This window comes from Amia ocellicauda, chromosome 22 (genome assembly GCF_036373705.1).
Source record: "Amia ocellicauda isolate fAmiCal2 chromosome 22, fAmiCal2.hap1, whole genome shotgun sequence".
Lineage (NCBI taxonomy): Eukaryota > Metazoa > Chordata > Actinopteri > Amiiformes > Amiidae > Amia > Amia ocellicauda.
The window spans coordinates 6,221,402-6,241,016 of record NC_089871.1 but is presented as its reverse complement, the minus strand read 5'-3'; the positions used below and the strand labels follow the sequence as shown (position 1 = coordinate 6,241,016).

The following is a 19,615-nucleotide window of genomic DNA, read 5'->3' as shown; positions in this document are numbered from 1 at the left end:
CATCAGGGTGCACAAAACAAAAAAGCAGGATACTTACAAAGCAGTTTAGCATAGAGCAGGAAACACGCGCAGCCAAGCTCATGTTCAGAGGAGGCTGGGCTGTGCCGGGGAGACGGACAGCCAAAGCAGCAGCACAGTCAGAACACGCGATGCCGGCAAGACCATCGTTCCCCGCCCGTGGCTTTCTCCAGCGCCCCAGGGTGCACGGCTGCCCTGCGCCAAAGCTCCCAGCTCCCCTAGGGCCCGCACGGTGCTCCTGTTGCCCGGGCTGCACCAGATCGCAGGACAGTCCTCAAAAACAACACGGCGAGCCAGATCTCTATCCCTCTTCCTTGCGCTGCTCCAACACCCCTTCCTCGCTGCCCCCTCCCTCCCGTACGCCGGTTGGGCGGAAAAGGGAGAAAAAAAAAAAAAAAAAAAAAAATCCAACAGTGCTAGCAGGTGCACAGACTGACAGCAAGGAGAGATGTGGGGAGAGAGAGAGAGAGAGAGGGAGGAAAGGGGAAGGGGTGGAGACTGCCTAGTGCCTGGGCTCCACCTTCAGCAATAAAACCGTTCCCCTTCTCTCTCTCGCTTTTCTCGCTCTCTCTATTCTTCCCCAGCCCCCTCCCCTCCTCCTCCCAGCGAGACGCTCTTCACAGCCCGTCTGCTCACTCACTCAGTAACAACGCCACAGCATCATGGACGACGGCTACAACAGCAGGAGTGCCGCGAGCCAGACGTACTGTCACGGCACAGCGGAGAGGGGCTGGCAGGAAGAAAATCGTGGCGTATATAACAATAGCAGCACCTAATCTCCCAGGCCCTTCCAAACATAACCTGTTTCAGTTAGTCCGCATCACCACAATCCATCCATCAACAGATTTAATCTGGACTAACGACAGGTGAAATTACATTTAACATTACGGGACGAAAGGGAAATCTGTGGGACATGTGAAAATGAGACAAAGCAGCGGGGTGGGAGGGGGATGAAAGGAAAATTCACAAATCTGCTTGCCTGACCTTGAGTGAAAGCCAACAAGAGCAGGGGGCAGTCACATGTTTACTTAAAAAAAAAAAAAAAAAAAACAAGCACAGTGACAATTATGGGGGGAAAAAACTAAATAAGTCTAATTTGCACTTGATGATTTGATGACTTGATGATCCCAGGGGTTACAGCTGCCTGTGCTTGCAGTACGCGAAGACGCAGCCGTGTCAACAATCACCCGGTGAGGATGGGAGGAAGGAAGGAATCACCGCGGAGCTCCAATGACACAGCATTCTGTTGCTCCTCTCCTCCTCCTCCCTCTCTCTCTCTCTCTCTCTCTCTCTCTCTCTCTCTCTCTCTGCCTGCTGCCGCTGTACTGTACGGGCTCACGCTGCGATGAGTCACTGCCCCAGCAAAGCTGCATTAACATCACACTCTGCTGCAGAGCTCCCGCACGGCTTATCAACTACAGTAGAGCTCCACTGCGTCCTATTAATCAGGGGTCAAACCATAGAGACTCCCGAGGGAAATACAGGGCCGAGAACCGGTCATAGGAGCTGCTGCACGCTTCATACATGAAATCAAATCTAGGCGCGACAGCTGAACAGATATAAACATACAGTAGATATCACGTGAAGCTGCTTGACATTGAACCGTTCTCATGAATCATGCACGGATTTCGTGATCTGTTCAAAACAACATCTATGTCTGTATTGCTATATTCATTTATTTTTTATTGCCTGAAACAAATAAAAGGTTTTATTGTAGAAATTCAAGTCCTGAAATGCTTAAAACAGGGACACAAACCCTGTCAGCAATGCACATTCTTGCCATGCGTGATTAATTGAGTCATGCATGGCAAACGTCTCATAATAAAGCATACAGATACGCTCATAAAGGGGTACAGTTTCTCAGTTGTTATGTGCAGGTCGAACTCTGCAGGTCCAGGGATCAATTTGAATCTGGGCATCAGTGGCCAGCCGTGACCTCAAAAGGGAGGCGCATGCAAATCCCAGTATCATCTTAGCTCAGCCGGACACATTTTATTCGTACAAAATATAAAAAGTGCCGATTCCACGTAAACAAAAAAACAAAAAATGTAAATCCTGCTGAAACGGCAGTCCAAAGGCAAACCACAGAGAATACCCTAATCAGGGGAGAGCGTGACTCACTCCTACTCTAGTTGTGCCAGTCGAGTGCCGGTGAGGGGGGGGGGAGGTGAAGGCAGCTTCTTCCGTCTCGCGTCTCTCGGCGCTGAGGAGAGGGGAGGCCCCATGCTGTGTGGGAATGCCAGCTGAGGAGCTTTTGTTTGTTCCCAGAATGGAAAAACACATTTGAAATGCAATGAGCTTTCGGATTACATCACAGGCTTGATCGGGCTCTTGAGAAACGGGCTGGCACCGGACGTTAGGACTATGGTTACCACCCTGGAAGACCTGGCATTACATGCTGTGCTTTGAGCATCGGTTACTTCTGCTCGTGACAGCGGGAGCAGAAGCTGGCAGTGTCACTTCTCTCTGACTGCACTTCCTGTACTCCCGTGTGGCGCAACTCTGCTTGTCATCGTCGAGGATTGAAGGACACCTGTTTGTCCCAAGACAGAATTTGTGGTGCCTCTTGGGAGGAACAGAAAGTGATGTAAAACGACACGGGAGGAAATCAGGAGGCTGACTGCTGCCACCCGCACCTTATCTCTTTCAGCAGGCCCCCGCTCCGGCAGGACACAAGGCGCCCGAGAGCAGATAATGAGAAGAGAGATAAGGGTGCCATTTTAGGACATCGCTGTCGTCTCAGCTCTGTGGCGCAGAGGATTCCTTGGCCTGGCACAGTCACAAACCCGGGTCATAGACAATCAGATTCAGGTCACAGTGTACAACTAGCCCTTGGGCTGAAGTAAAGACCACAACACAGCACAAGATCACACATGAAAGCCACTGCTGATGTGGCTTCAGTCTATTCGCTCCGTCAACAACACACTGTCTCATGATCAAATAATTTTTAAAGGCATTTCGGCAGTTGAGAGATTAACGATCATTTTCAAAGACACGGTTTTAAATGTCAGAGGGAAATAAAAACGCACAGGATTATTTCACGTTTTTGTTTTTAAACATTGTACTGTATAAGGTGTGGTTCAGTTGCCCATGTTCATCAATATTTGAATATGAAGATGAAGGCTTAATAAATAATGATTTGCTTCCATTGCAAATGGTTAAGCGCATGAATATTCAGTGAAAAAGAGGAAGGCAAGAATCCCTAACCCAACAGGCTCTTTCCATTAATCACCATGAAACGATCTCCCGCTCCCTGTGGAAAACCCTCATCCATCCCACACGGACAGGAAGAGACGGTGAACGACTGATGGCTTTGTTGATAAATTGTTTCCCTCAAGGAAAGGAGAGAGGAGAAGAGGGGAAGGGAAAAAGATGCCACCACTGAATCTAGCGCCTCTCTTTAGCCATGCAGGTTCACAGCCTGCGACTTTTCAGGTACCAGCTCGCTGCGCTCCGGGTTCAGTGTTGACACAAGCGGGACAGCGCGCCGGTGACATCATCGTTTACATAACCAGCCAGGTGACATAATCTCCGCCAGTTCAACAGAGAGAACCAGATTTACCTGTCCAGCTCAGTCAAGCTTCACAACTGTCCCAAAGCTGTTCAGTACAGAGAGAACAACAGATAGTAAAATAATGTATTGTTCGCTCCAATCCCCAGGACAGCATGACAAACAAAGGATTACCTCTGATTCAATACACACAGGAACGGTTTTTACCGATCAGAATGGGTCTTTATAGTCGGATCAGTGAACCGAAAAGGTAGCAATTCATGTGAAGTCGTGATTTTAATTTAAAATCGTTGCCCCTTCTCCTGATATGAATGTAGAGATTCCACAGTCATTAAGAATGCAACAAGTAAGGACTTGTCCTGGACTGCACAGTACACACATCACAAAGAGAAGTGTAGCAATGCACAGAGACTTCTTATTCCCCGAACACTGAACTGGACTCCGGTGCAGAAGGAAAAAGTGAAAATCCACATTTGAGGGTTTGCTCACTACAAGCGAGTTCAATGTCCATGCAGTGCTCAGACTCTCCACTCACTGGATATAGGCAAGATAAAGGTCTCCTTCGCCTTAGTAATGGATGGAAAGACTTCAGCTTTCTCCGCCAGTTCTAAATTCTGTCATCAATCGGGATCTCCATCATTAAAACCCCTCCGAACAGGATACTACAGAGCCCTAGCGCGGTAGGCAGTGTCTCCACTCTGGAAAAGGACATTCATAAATCGATGAAGCGCAAATTCTTACATTAAAGGCAATTCAGCCTGTCAGCATGTATTTGTGATTCCAAACAATCCCAGAACACAGAGGATGGATGCCACGATCAACTATGCAGTCTTCTTTTATGGGGAATTTTATTTTAATGATGCTATCCAAGTCTGCAACAGCTGTTTGCATTGGAAGCACACTGTACCCAGTCACTGTGAAATGAGTGGATATTGTCATTCTATTAGACCCTTTATATTCTTACACACAGTAATGACAGCATTCAAACACTTGTCTGCTAATATAAGCCTTTTACATATCAGAGCCAGATAAACCCTTAACTTTCTTTATACCTTGCAAAAGCTGATTCCAGTAAAACTAAAAATGTATTTGGGGCTCAGATTATGACTATAGTCTCCCCTTTGTTCGCTACAACAGAGCGATTTGGAAGTGTCTCTATTTTCTGATTGGAACAAATAAAGCGATGGAGGCTGTGTTGACTGGCTTTTGTTTAGAAAAACACAAGCAAGAGATAATCGCTTGAAAAAGTTATCACGTGAAATAGATACATGGCTCTCCTGGCCATGCAAACTATGCAATTAAAAGGTGTCAAGTGTTAAACAGGTGAGCAGTTTTTTTCCTGTTATTCCTGTTGACGAGTCTCAAGTCTACGTACAGCAAATTAAGATTTGTGTTTTGTCTACGGGAGCACAAGACTAAAGTAATAAGTGCACTTTCTGGGTGCATAAAGTTCCTAATTAGCCAATATTTTACTCATCAGTTTACAGCATATTTAGACAAACCAGGAAACCACCTGCTACAGGAAACAGCTGGAGGGAATTTTAACATTAAATTGTTCATTTGTTTGGTTGTTTGTTATCCACAATTGTACACTAACTACATGCATGCATATCTGCTTTGCTTTTACTCTATCTTGCATTTCAAAGCAAGACGCATACAATCTACAGCAAATCTGACAGGTCCATGCTGTCATTACACCAAGAGAGTTATCCAAAACACTGCTTTAAATGAAAACAAGAAAAGGATTACATAATCAAGCTTCAGAATCAAAAGTACCTTGTTACAAAAACAAACTAAAAAAGAAGTAAAACCATTCAGTCGGACAACTACTTTCGACTGCTTCCTTAAACCTTGCCACGAGGCTTGGATAGCAATATCTTTAAAATCAGTTAAGCAGGGAATTTCGAAAGACCACTTCCTCCGGTCGGTGCCAAAGCAATGGTGACTCACTGGCAGACAATCTCAGCAGCACAACCCCATTTATTTTTTCTCTCCACTGGCCACAAGAAGCTGTGCAGCATCTGCCCTCTTTTTCGATGCCGTTCAGGGACAAAACATCATGCTCTGCACTTCATCTTCCGAACAATTATAGTCCACAGCACAGACCCACCGAGTCCCTGCCAACTTCTGAGCGCAAAAGGCAAAAGATGATTCACTTTGTGCCAAAAACACTGCGTTCAAATAAAAAGACTTCTCTATGTGCTGTACCTCGGGTCCGTACCAGGGAAGCCAAGCGGTTTCAAACCATTTTGTTTGTTTGTTTGTTCTCAGGACTGCAACCCTGGCACCACACACAGAATTCCAGTTGCTAATGAGCTTTCCTGTTTTTCTGTGGACATTTCATAAACCAGAGGTAGCAAAAAAAAAAAAAAAAAAAAAAAAAAAAGCACCATTGATATGACAGCCTGTAGGAACACTTTCAATGCCCACACTGAAGTACACTTGTTAGATTAATTATTCAACTGCGAGAGCCTCGACAATGAGGCGGGGAAGAGAAAGGCCCAGACAGCGATGAATGGAATTTTGGGGAAACTAATGGAATATTAAACGGCACATTCCAGTGCATCCGTTGAATTTTTGCTCACCCGGGTGAAAGCGAACTTAATCTCTTCTAATCGAGAAGCACTGAAGTTCTTACTAGTGCAGAGATACAAAGGACTACTGAAAAAGCAGAAATACAGATTCAGAACTGAGGAAATGGGCAAGATAAAATTAAAATATTGAAGCTATTGAAGCCACAAGGCGGGTTTGCACTAGACTAGATATACTGTATGACCAGACTGCTGTATGGCAAATAAATTACCACCCGAGGGCTGTACAATCCACTGTCTTCCTGGTAATTACCAATTAAAAATAGCTCCAACAGGAGAGCACACACTACATAGTTTGCTTTTTCTGTGATTTTATCTGCTAATTTGTCATAATTCCAAAGGATAACGTTTCCGTATAGCTTTTTCATGACATTCAAAAATATATCTCTGCAATTTCAATATTTGCATATGCAGGATACTATCGCAGCAGCTAGAGATCAACACACCCAAACAGTATGTGCAGATGCTTGTTTTTCGACTGCAATGCCAAGCCCTAATCTAAAATCCAGGTAAGCCGAGCCAAGGATCCCCGTCGGTGTGCCTCCATACTGGCAGTCCTGAATATCCAAAGGGCTTTTGGATCTCCACCAGACATTTCTGACAAAGAGAGCTCAGGGAGGCCGACCCCCCACTGCCGACTCCAAGGGCAAATAAAGCAGATAGATATGATATGGAGATAGACATGAACCTTTAACTCTGGATACGATTATGGATTTTCCTAAAATTAACCCAAATATTTACGCAATGTTGACTTTTCTGAGGAGGCTTTGTTATTATTATTATTATTATTATTATTATTATTTTTATTTCTTGGCAGACACCCTTATCCAGGGCGACTTACAACATAAGTGACGATCTTATGTTAGTCCTTGGGGACATCAGCAGACCGGTGATTGCACTTTGGTCCAAGAGGAAAGAGAGCAAAGTAGCAAAGAGTGGGAGAGAGAAATAAACTGGCCACCTTCTGGTGATAACTCAAGACACATCTGTTCAGAGACTGTACCTGTAATACTGCAGCCCAACTATGCTTCCTTATGCTCCTGCTTACGTATGCATGGTTTGCACTTATTTCAATTTAATGTAACTTCTCCCGTGTCTGCCCCTCCCTGAAGCACATATCTAGGACTTCACTGTATTATGTCTGCACTTCTTAGTTCATTGTAATAGGGTGTGTGCTTATTGCTTTTCCTACTGATTGGATTTCTTTGACATGGTTTGAAATGTTTCCTGTAAACTTTAAGTCAGCGAAGAAATACATGATAAATAATCCAAAGTAAGACTTGATCCTTAGGTTAGCCCAAGATTTCCGTTTTATTTTGTTAGTGGTCAAGGATAACTCTGGCCCAACCCATAGGATAACCCTAGACTGAAGCATAAATACAAACTATAAGCTGGTGAGAGAGAACAAGTTTACTCTAACATTGGAAAAACCTATGCACGAAAGAACTAACTATATAGACATTGCTCGGCGAAGATTACTCTTAATGACTCTTCTCAGTCACCCAGTCTTTGGGATTAAGCTCTGAATTCAAGCCTGAAAGACTCCAGGACAGTTCATGAGGGTTGGCAACCCTGGTAAATACATTAATCTGGTATAAATACGTACACAAGTACCAGGGTGTGTCTTTGTGGTGCTGCAAGGAGACGGAGGCTTTACTTGAACCTCAACTTGCATTTCCACTGCAAGTAAAGCCTCCGTCTCCAGCTCTCTCTCCAAGCTGCTGCTGCTGTGTCAAGAGGGGTCCACCTCGCCTCACTCACCATGTTTCCAGTTGGCGTCGCGGTCTTGCGCTGTCAGCTGCAGCTCCAGCTCTCCTCCCTACAGCCTCACTCCAGCGTCTCCTGCTGGAGAGACAGAAAACAAGAGTGTGTGAACATCTACAGCAGCCGCGGCAAGAGGGCTCTCCCCCTCGCTTTGTCTCCGGTCCGTCTGTACGATCAGTCACTGTAGTGCGATACTCTTGTAGACAAACATGTCTAGTTCCTGTAACAGTACTGATATAGCCTCGTTCTTTTTGTACAGGCAGTTCTTTTTATTGCAAACAAAATAGCAGTGCAATAGTGTTGTATGAGAGAACAACGTGTTCTGTCGAGCATCAGTCCACTTGCTAAAAAAGGTACCTTGATATCTCTGAATACGAATGCATCTGCTGCATGAAATGAGAATGGAAATCTTACAATGCAATCCTTAACCAAGTCCTATTCCACTTCATCCACCTGGAGAAGGATGGATGGAGACACAGGCACATGCAACTAGTGTGGAAGCTCTTTTTACCCCAAGAACCCCAATGAGAGAGAGCGTATTTTCTATTCAAAGGGTGTGACAACAAGGGGCTGAAATCTCTTCCAGGTTCCAGCTCCCATAGCAAAGACAACTAATTCAAGGAAAGAAAAAAAAAGATCCTATGCACAATCTTCAAAGGAATGCAGAGCTGTCCCAGACGGCACACATTTTAGGCACTTATTATAACAGAAGGGGAGCTTAGATTTGTAATAACCACTTCAGCCATGAAAGGAAAGCAGGAAATTGTTGTCAACTTCTAAGAAAATAATAAGGAAGCTTGTACTGCAAACAGAAAGCAGCTCTTCATATGCCATTAATAGAGCTTCTTTTCTTAAATATGAAAATAGCACTTGTTTAAAAGGTTATTCAAATGAGGCAAATCTTGGAAAATGACTAAATATTATTTTGGGAAAAATATCCTTGATGAGGATGCAAGAATAAAAGCCTACAACAATGTCTTTCCTCCCTCTCTCTCGCTGTCTTTTATTAATTTCTTCCACAAGGTGTCGATCAGCCAGGTCTGAACTCTTGCGGTGGCATTTACCACTTGTAAAATCAGACACCAGCAGTAACCGAAAGAGGAGTTGTGCCTTGCTTACCTTAAAAACAGGCCAACGCAGTAGCGTCTGCAGTCCACTATGTATGCTGCCTGTACAGAGGATCACAGGTACCGAGTTTCTATATGCTTTCCTTTACGGGAAATCAAGGCACTTCAGGTGGCGTTGTTTACCTTTTGATAGGTGAACTAACAATTAACTGCAGAGAGAGGTGTGTCAGGTAACTCTGCAGGGCGGGCCGCAGGTTTTCAGGCTGAGAGAATACCCCAGAAGACATGACGTGGCCCTAACGTTTTATTACAGCCGAGCTCGCAGTAACTTAAGCCATGTGATTAGCTGATTAACGTGGATGAATATAACACTGCTCTACAGGGAGAGAAACCTTTTAAAACATATGCATCACTCTGATTCTTATTGTCAAGTTATTTAGTAGACACCTTTATCCAAAGTGAGCGCGACCATCCCTAACATCACTATAAAAAAGAATGCACACACCAGTCATACTGTATATGTGTGATGGATAAAGTAAGCAGTTGAGAGATGCAACTGGAACAAAATCCAGGAGACAGAGGCCTGGCGGGACGGGGAAAGCTTCCCTCGCCCTGTGTGGCCCTGCGTGACCCTGCGTGGCCCAGTCCAGCAGTCATGTCAAAAACAGACCCATCTCCGGTTACAGCACGGCCTGAGCGCGGCAGACACACACACAGAGCCTGATCCGATGCAACAGCACTAACAGGATGAAGGTCCACTTAGAGGAAAGAGAAACTGAAAATGCGGCATTAAAACCTAATGAACCCAGAGGATGGGCCGAGTCAGGCTGAAACTGAAACCACACACACAGTCACTCCTTCCTGACCCCCCTCCCATGTCACCCCTAATTACCAGCACTCCAGTCTTAGTGAAAACACAATCTCAGCTGAGCCAGGCTGCACGCATGCCATCCTGTTACAGCAAAACAGGAATAGGTCTGAGGAGCGGGCCCTGACCTCACAGCCCCACGTGTATATTGACAAACAACACATCTCCTTCTGTCACAATTGACTTCTTCACTTCGTAAAATATATATGGTGAACAACAAGGGTTAGGTGTCACGAACAAAAGCGTACCTACAAAAGCACTATATTACAGCGGCTGTCTGAAATTCCTGCTTTTACATAACATTTAATCCTCTCGTTGTCTCCTTTATGAGCCTCATTCAAACCTAAAGGTGATGACCTTCTCAGGCAAATCCCTGTCCTGTCCTTTCTACAACTCCGTCCTTTGCATGTATTTAATGCATCTTAACATGGCACAGATAATAGAAAATAAGCACAAGAATCTACCATGATCCTTCTCTTCTGTCACAACACTCCTTATGCTTGTGTGTATAAAAAAAACTAGCATGATAAAAAGGAATGAATGAGTAAGTATTTTATTTCAGTACTATGCACAGAACCTCCAACTGTGTTTTGGTTACAGTGAAACTGATACAGAGTTGCTAAAGTGTTAGTCAATCCATTACATGCATTTAAAAAGATAACTACATATTGCGAAACTTCAAACTGCCTACTCAGAAAAGGAGAATCAAGTGTCACAATTTAGTTGAAACATACTCAGAAAGATACAAGTTGCATGGATGCAGCAGACTTTGCAATCCGATCATGAAATAACAACATAGACGGAAAGATGTGTGCATTTCATAAACTTCACAGAGTAAACCCGAGCACGCAGGCTGAGCAGACGACACACGTGTCCTGTACCTTCACTGGCAGACTGCTGCACACTTTCCCCGCAGATCTGCACCCCGCTCATATGCAAACCCCAGAGACCCAAGTCGGAGCAATCCCGAAAATAGTTGCCGTATCAAACTTGTTTGCGATCGTCCCGGTTGAACCCAGTCCGTAAGGATGCGAACAGACGCGCCCGCTGCCCCCCACCCGGGGCTGAAGCGCGGCGAGGCTCTGCTCTTCAAAGGCGGCGTGCTCTACGTGACACTCCCACGGTCCTGCGCGACGCAGCCCACTTCACCAATCGAGCTGTCAAACGTCATCAGACTCAACACACAACGGGGCACATTCCTCCGAGGATGTCCGCAGCTCTGCCGGATCCCAGCGCTCCCATTGGTGGAGCTGCGCAGAGCTGCGGACATCTGCGCAACACGAACGCCACCGCAGGGCTTGTGTGCGGCGCTTCCTCTCGTTTTGCAGCTGCGCAGTTCACTCTCCTTTTGCACCGGGTAACTAAAACCCTCTTAAGAATGGAGATCGGTATTTATCTCCTTTGCAAACTGGTTTCTTCTTGGTGTTAAAATAGTTGTATGGCACAGAGCGTCTTTCTTTAGTGGGGTAAATTGAAACACGTGTTTTGTAATCAATACATACAAAACTTTAATGTAACGATTTAACTGCTAGAATAAAATACCAGACACGCAACATTCAGACTTGACACGTAACAATAACATCAAAGAGATGCGCATTGAACAGCCTCAAACGATTTCAAACACTGCAGTCAACCTTTGCATAGGTCTGCCTCGGTCGCAGCACCTAATTAATGCATTATAGACTGACACCCATGTCTCTGCTAACCTAGATAGATACAAGATTTAATTAAAAAATGTTATCTGGTTAGCCGACAAAGTTATACAAAGTAAATGGAGAACAGACTCGTTATTTATGAAGTCCAATGTCCACAAAACACACACATTACTGTAGTAGGAAATTATTCCTCTCAAGAATCTGTTAACAATAGACTATCCAGTGGTGAAGGGGAAATGACTAAACTTTCCTAAAAAATTCAAGGCATCTGCAATGCTTCCTGTTCATAAAAAAGCAAAAGAAAAGTGTGAAGCTTTCGAAACAAACTCAGTCTGTTTGTGTCACTGATCTGAAGCTTCACACTTCATAGTTGCTCATATGAATTTAACAGCTAGACAGTCTAATTCAATAGTGACTTCTTTAAGGCTAAACCAACAATACCCTGCACATGCAATGGTTGAAATTAAGTATTCTCTAGAAGAAACAGGCTACTAATTCTGCAGTTCATTCTCAGACTTGATCACTATTTAAAATACTGTACAGCCAAACAATTCGATGACATTATTTGATAAAGCCACGGACTAGATGATAACGTTTAAAACTAGGTTCACTCCAATCATACGTTTTTCATCCGTCGATAAGCATTAAAGTGCACAAGCCACTGTCTTTGATCCCAAATCCTTCTCAAGCACAGCTGCAAGCAGAAACATTGTTTTATATTTGACAATAGCTTTCAATATCATTGCCGTCACAACCACTGTACACATGGGATTAAGTCTGTGTCCAGATGAAGCACTGTTCAAAAACAGCGTCTTAAAAGCCCAAAGGATATGGCAGCCTCTGCACTGAGTAGCTAATAGTTTTGAGCTCACTTTTGGCATTTTATATTCGAAGCAATACAGCCAACTTCCTTAGCTCAATGTGGGGACTGTGCAACTTCCCGCCTCTCCTTATGCCCCCTTGATAGCCCGTCGCTCTCAGAGGCAACAGGATGATAGATACTTGACAGGCAAGAGCAAAAAAAAGCTGCACAACCTTACCAAAACTCTCTATCTACCAGCTGATATCTCTACAAAACAGGGGATTCAGCAAAAGATGCATTTTCAGATCATTTAGGTTTGACTCTTATCACTTTCACTTCCCTGCACAGTTTCCGTGCTCTGACACACCTCCAATGCACAGCAAACTTTAAAACCTAACAAATAAAAAAGGACTCAGCTCAAAACCAGCTTCAGGGTCAGTATTAGACGGTGCTTGTTAAGATAGTAGAATGACTTACCAACCTGGGCAGCCTTTAACAGTGCAATCCGCTGCAAAGTTAGAAGTTATTTTTTCTAAACGTAGTATTATTCAGCCTCTCACAGTACGAACTTCCTCAGACTCTTGGCCAGCCCTTGTTAAAAAGCAGGCCATGACGTTAGCACTGAAACCCTGCCAGGTTTGTTCAGCTCTGGAACACTTTGCTAGGGCACAACCGTGGGTTATATATAATCTCCAGCATTTTCAGTCACAGCTTTTAAAACTAAATCAACTTCATTCCAGACTTTCAAACCTATTTCCCCGCCAGCCACTCCTGCTCTGAGATTCGTAACGTTTTGCAAAGCATATCGTTCCAGATGCCAGCTATGACGTATCCAGTTTAAGAGGAACACAAAATAATCGACATATTTATTGATACGGTGCAGATACTGTAACACACTTGTGAATGTGAGCAGTGAATCTGCATGTCAGCTTAAATTGGAAGCTGGACAGATGTGATATTAATAATTATTATAACTTTAGGTGAATGTTAAGGATAACCTTGATCACAATTCTGTAATTCCTCTAGCTTCAGTCTGTTGATGCTATACAACAGTTGTAAAAAAATTAACAAACACATGCAGACAAACAGTTTTCCTGTGAGTCTGTAGCCACACCTTGGATAGCTTTAACAGGCACCTGCATGTTAAGTGTACAGTAGGGTTACACCTACTACTACATGTACAGTGTGCTCAGTTCTATAATCATCTCACCAACCATGTATTCTCTTGGAATCTTTTATTTCACCTTAATTTAAAGTTCAGCTGTTGGCTTCAGACTACAATACATCTTCAAATGATGCATTTCAAGCAATTTGCAGGCTAAGAAAATGCATGTATTCAATACGAAATCGACAACCTTTAATTACCTGCTTTGAGTGCAGAAAAAGAGGATCATAAATGTATTAAACAATATATTTTGTTTTCCTCTGCTGAGTTCTCTTTAAACAATAATAAGTCACTGGAAACAGACTAGTTATAGAAGGGGAATTCTCTAGCAATGGGCTTCATGTAGAAGTGTTTCAGTTCCATATTCTCCGTGTACGTAACTGAAACACAAGTATTTTGCAGAACAGGGTTTTCATCAACAAATAACATTTCCACGGAATCTGTCGTCATCCGGGTATTTGAAATTCCTGTTATGTTGTAATAATGTTGCTAATGTCACATTCTTTAGATTTCCTACATAATTAAATGGACAGCTTAAATCCCAACCCTAGCCAACACTTAAATCTGAAGCTAGGCCCTCACAAATCTATACCCACTTTAATTAAGTCAATAGAAAAACGACCCTGACCTTAATGAAAGTCCACTAGGGGTTATAACCCTAACCCAGATCAAAATGTAATCCTAATTTAATTGTTAGTGTAAAATGTTGCTAAATGATTTCTTACAATGATTTCAAAACAACCCAAATGTAAAGATCACTCCTACCATCACCTAGGCTATCCCTAATTAAAATGTATCACTGACACATGTCAAATTTTGAATTTAGTTATCCTAATTTTTCATACAGGTATAACTATGAATTAGCCCACCACCTAAACAACATTTAAATACTTTAATTCTCAGCACTTCGAGTTTAATTTAATACCCAAGTCTTGTTGAATGAGAGCCTGTTTTGTTTCGAGCCCAGAATCTGGATTTACATACAGGTGTTTCACCCACACTTTCCATGTCAAAATCACCAAGTCAGAACGAACAGACCGCCGCTGTGTCGAAGCAAAACCCCTTTTCCATGACCAGCTGGGCACAGAGGCGTCGGCGAAAGATTTTTCACTTCTCTCAGTGTTTATTTTCTCCGAGACACAGTTTCACTTCCTGACAATCACATCAGCAATGCAGAAACCTTTCATTACAGTCAAACTCTGCACAAGAGGAATGGATCCCTGACCAGGCTTAATTTTGTGTACGTTTTGTTTGACATGTTGCTGTTTCTCAGGAATTCTACACCATCCATCCAAATATTCTGAAAAATTACAGAGAATAATCTCAAGATCCTGGCTGGTTCAAATTTAATATTGCACCTCCGTTTCTTGCATGCCTAAGGATAACCCCTTCAATGATTTCTAGGAAACACTTGACTTGGATTATATTTTTTTATTGGTTGTGCAATAAATGAGTACAGCAGGATTCCAAGATAATGATTATTTTTACCATTAATACTCTGTTGTAACATTCCACAGGTCTGCCCCCACCCCCGTCTCTCTCTCAATATAGTTAATAACTCAATTAACAGGTTAATAACTAAACCACACCAAAACAATTCTGCAGGCTTTACAGATCTGGGCTTTCTATTCAAAGGTCTCGTCCGCTATAAACATTCCACATTTTTAAAGGAACTCCCTGCAAATGGGATTCCTATTGCTCTTCACAAAATTGCTCGAGCTTGCTTTACAATTAAGCCACGCTGAAGACACGAAGACGAGGCCATTCTCTCCAAAGTCGAGTGTAAATGAAGATAGCGGATGGCTTCATGCAGAGCCTGGCAGTGTAAGCACTGGACCGTGAGAATGAGAGAAACTTCATTTTATTTGCCATTTCTGAAGCGGACAAATTACTCTGGGACGATGGCTTTCAAACTAATTACCTCGTAACTTGCACATGACTGATATCAACCACAACACTGTTCACAGTTGCCAGAGTGCCTGTCATTGTGAAAACTGAACACACACACGGCTCAAAGTTCTCCCGTTTCACTGTGCTGATAACAGAAACACACTATTTACAGCAGTATAAAACGACCATATCTTCTCTAAGGTAAAGAAAAGGAGTGAGCCCCATTTCAAAGCATAGTCAAAGGTGTGCAAGAGCATACATGACATAGGTAATTTAAATAGATCTCATCTATTGACAAAACAACTATGAAAATTATAGTTCTGAACTTCGGTCCAAGTGTGATTAATGATCTGCATGTAAGCTTATACACGAGAGAAGGTAGTGTACTACCATCAACTGAATTACAACTTGATACAATCCCTTCATTTCCTATGTAAATTGTCTCATTTTACTTTCACACAAACACATGGATAACAGGGATGAACATGGCCGTTAAAACAATGACTGCCGTGTCTGAGGCGGAAGGCTATAAGACGCAAATGTCTGAAACTCACACTTTCAGTCTGGTGTGATTTTAGTTTCTATCTGAAACTCGAAAACATGACACTTGCAGTTATTACTTTACATAGTCTTCAACACACAAGAGGCTATTTATGCAATAACTGGAGTAATATAATAAAATAGATAGTGACTGCCTAAAGAAACATTTCCTTGGATTCATTATTGATACTAGACAGAAATTCCACTGCCGCTATCTCAGTCTTATGCTATATAATGGAAATTAAAAGAATGCAATGTTTACGTCCTGGCCTGTACGAACTCGTAGAAGGCCTTTGGCACACCTAAACCTGGCTCTCAGGAGGAGTGGAGTATCTGAAGGCTGGCACTAGTGAATGGACATTCCTGAAACACATTTTAGACTGCAAACTTACTGTACATTTCCATGTCTGCTCTATCTTCATAAAGACACTAAGGAATGTCAAATTCTAGAATACGGAATATAATCATAGTGTAGTTTCACCTTCTGTACAGAGATCATGTATAGTACATGTTTCATAGCATTTGGGAAATCATTTTTATTCTCAAGCTGCATACTAAAAGTAAGAGAAAGATAATGTGAATACTACATATAATGTGGAGCATTACATTCCCTCTCTACTTCACTGATGCCAGTGACCGCAGATCACAGCTTCACTCTTATCAAATGCAGACTCGCGATGCTTTTACCGGAAAACTTGATGGATTCGGTTCACTTGAAAAGATTCGAGGGCTGCTTTCACTGGGCCCTGCAGATGGCACATCTTTAAAACTGACTCATGTCTTCAGCTCACAGGAGAACCGCAGTCATCAACCTGTGACTGGCAGCTCTTTTTAAGCTGCTTGCTAATATACACACAGTAGCGGTGCACAAACTGTGGTGAAAAAGTGTATTCAAATCAGTATGCAAATCCCTGTACCACAAGTGTCGCCACATCACCTCATTAAACCCTCACGACAGTTTTAATGCACAAAGCAACCAAACCACAAAAATCTATAGATATAAAACACAGGCTGAGCATTGTCACATGACTGTATTTGGTGTGGACACATGGGTTTTCGGTACCAGTATCACAGTGTTATAGATCAAATAAAGATTAATATTAGTGTCTGCTCTTCATTTCACAGCAATTCCTAAAGATACACAAATAACTTAAGAAACAGAATAATAACCTGAATATGATATATTGTTTTGTGACATTTTTCAGGTTGACTGGTTTAACGTTTAGAACAGGATTCTCTAAGGCTAGAGTTCAACTAAGGCTGGTTTCACTGTCCCAGATCAGCACTAGTCGTGGTCTATCTGATGTTATTTTAGGTAGAGTAAAGACTAGCGCTAATTGAGGTCTGTGACACCAGCCAAGAGAGGCTAGTAATAAGATAGCTGAATGTGCAATTTAATATTAATACTGCATATGGTTTCGCAAAATGCAAAAGTTGTGGTTTTACTTGAACATATCTTAGAATATAGGCTAAACCATTTCACTGACACAAACTTTTTACAGACTGTCAGACTCTGAGGTAGCAAATCAGTAGGGCAATGTAAAAAAAAATGAAAATGACAAAAAACCTTGTGATTGAAATAAAAATAACTGAATAGAAAAATAGTGGTAGGAAGACGGAGAGAAAACTTCATGCTTGATCTAACATCCTGTCACCTCCCTGACACAGCATGTGTGAAGAAACAAAAATGCTCTTCACCACACCGGGGACTGTGGCTGTGTGATATTGACGGCTTTAGCTGGAGGTTTAAAATGAAAGCATACTTTGGAGCATTTGCCATTTATTTATGCTGTGTCATTAAAAAGCTCTCTTGCATAAGATCGTGCCATTTCTAATCAAAAACACACACATACTACTGAATGAATGTAACATCTGTGAATTTGTTTCACTTTGTCCTGCACAAACGCACACAGATGTTAACTGAACTGTGGACCCATGCATATAAATTAAAGCAAGTCCCTCCGAGCAGTTATTATTAGATTGGATGACATGTACTGCAACCTGATAACACCCATCAATCACACATTTTTACTGCTGAGCCCTGGTCCAGCTTCAGTGTCACAGAAGTATCACAGACCAGCAGATTTGTGGATGTGGTCCAGGCTCTGCAAGAAAGCCTAGCAACAAGTCCTTCAGAATTAAGCCGGCTTTAAAGTATCATTTTATATAGGAGCAGTAGACAAAATAAACACATTACCCTTATTTGGCAACTTAAAGCTAGCTCAGCTCATTAGTGGAGTGTCAATGAGTGAATCGCTTTCAAGAAGATTAGGTCAGACAAAAACATCCCAAAAATGAATAGAACCTAAATACCGAGAACAAAAACGGACACTCGCTTTCCCAGCCCTATGGGATGAGGCAGAGTGGTTTTAGTTCAGAAGGTGCACACACTGACACTTCCAAAATGACACCTTTAACCATAACGCCTTCTTTGACTAAACTGGTGTTCAGATCAAAGCATGGCAATCATTTCATCTAAAGAGGGGAACACTGCAAATACAGCAAACCCAAAGGAGGCTGGGAAATGAGAGAACCAAACAATTAAACCAAACTCTCAAGTAAATAGAGTAAAAAACAAACAAACAAACAAACAAACAAAAAACTGTGATGTGCAAATCAGCCACCATTTTATCTGGATATCATAAAGCACTATAAAGCATTACTTAAATATTGACAACTTGGATAAATTAGTAAAATAAATACAAAATCAATAATGCCTTCTTCTATGAAATGTGCATCCTACATAAGTCAGGCATTGCTCCTCCATTGAAGTCACACCATGCACTGCTAAACCCGGGCCCTCACAGGAGCAAGCCTGTCTGCTCCAGAATTGATGGAGATCATTTAGGGTCGCTTGGAAAAATATGATCTGTTCTCTAAATATGAATCTCTCGATTAAGGAAATCGGCAGTGAGGGGGTTTCTTGCCCACAACCGTTTAAATCAGCAATCCCCCCCTGCACCCATGTGCCGCCGGCCGGGCAGTACAGTGAGGGTGTGCTTGGCACAGACACGGGCATCATCATTACCAGTCTCCGCCCACCTGATACCCAGACATTTCTGCAACTGGTCCTTCATTATATAACGGTATCACTGAAGTATGTTATTTTACACGCATATCGCTTAGTCTCTGTGCATCGCTAGATACAGATCTGTGGAATGCACGTAGACTTGTATTTATAAGCATGTAACTAAAAATGCAAATCTACCGGATTAAAATAGAGATATGAAAGGATGCGCTGTTGCGTTGCATGCATGCATGAAAAACAATCAGGCACAATCGCACGTAACAGCATGGAAGCCTTTTGAAGCACGGCACATTTTGCACAGGCTATCAAATGGATCAATCTGACGTTCCCCGACCTGCTAGCTTTAGCCACTGTAGGCGATTGTAAGTGATTGCGCTCCCATGGACTGGTTTCATTGAGATTAGAGGGTGCATGCACATGAAATTGGCCATGGCTTCGTGGTCATGGTCGGCGTGCCCGTCTCTCCAGAGAAAGTCCAGCGACCACACATACGCATTTTGGGTAGAACACATGCAGCTCACACACACCGTTGCATTATTTATGACAGATCTTATCAAACACATGTCCAATTCCAAGCCGCCCCATTCAATAATACAACGTTAAAACTGTCGCTACAATAACTCGGATGAATTAAAAAGAAAATACAATCGAGTTACTCACTCAGAAACAATCAGCTGATAGAACAGTGACTCAGTAAACTCCACCACTTCCGCATT

The 19,615-nt window shown here is 42.7% G+C and overlaps 1 protein-coding gene across 10 annotated transcripts in view; it reads right to left on the bottom strand.

Moving 5' to 3' along the window:
• mtmr4 (myotubularin related protein 4) overlaps positions 1-19,615 on the bottom strand; it is a 58,566-nt gene extending 38,951 nt beyond the window's left edge. For 4 of the 10 annotated variants that reach the window (XM_066696099.1, XM_066696100.1, XM_066696101.1 and 1 more), the window contains exon 1: positions 2,140-2,316. In XM_066696099.1, the coding sequence (XP_066552196.1) occupies positions 2,140-2,301 (162 nt within the window). In that variant the 5' untranslated portion in view covers positions 2,302-2,316. Of the gene's footprint in view, positions 1-37; positions 442-2,139; positions 2,317-7,881; positions 7,966-10,700; positions 10,941-12,753; positions 12,874-19,559 lie in introns of those variants that run through there. The other 6 variants (XM_066696104.1, XM_066696107.1, XM_066696105.1 and 3 more) reach the window with 6 other exon arrangements.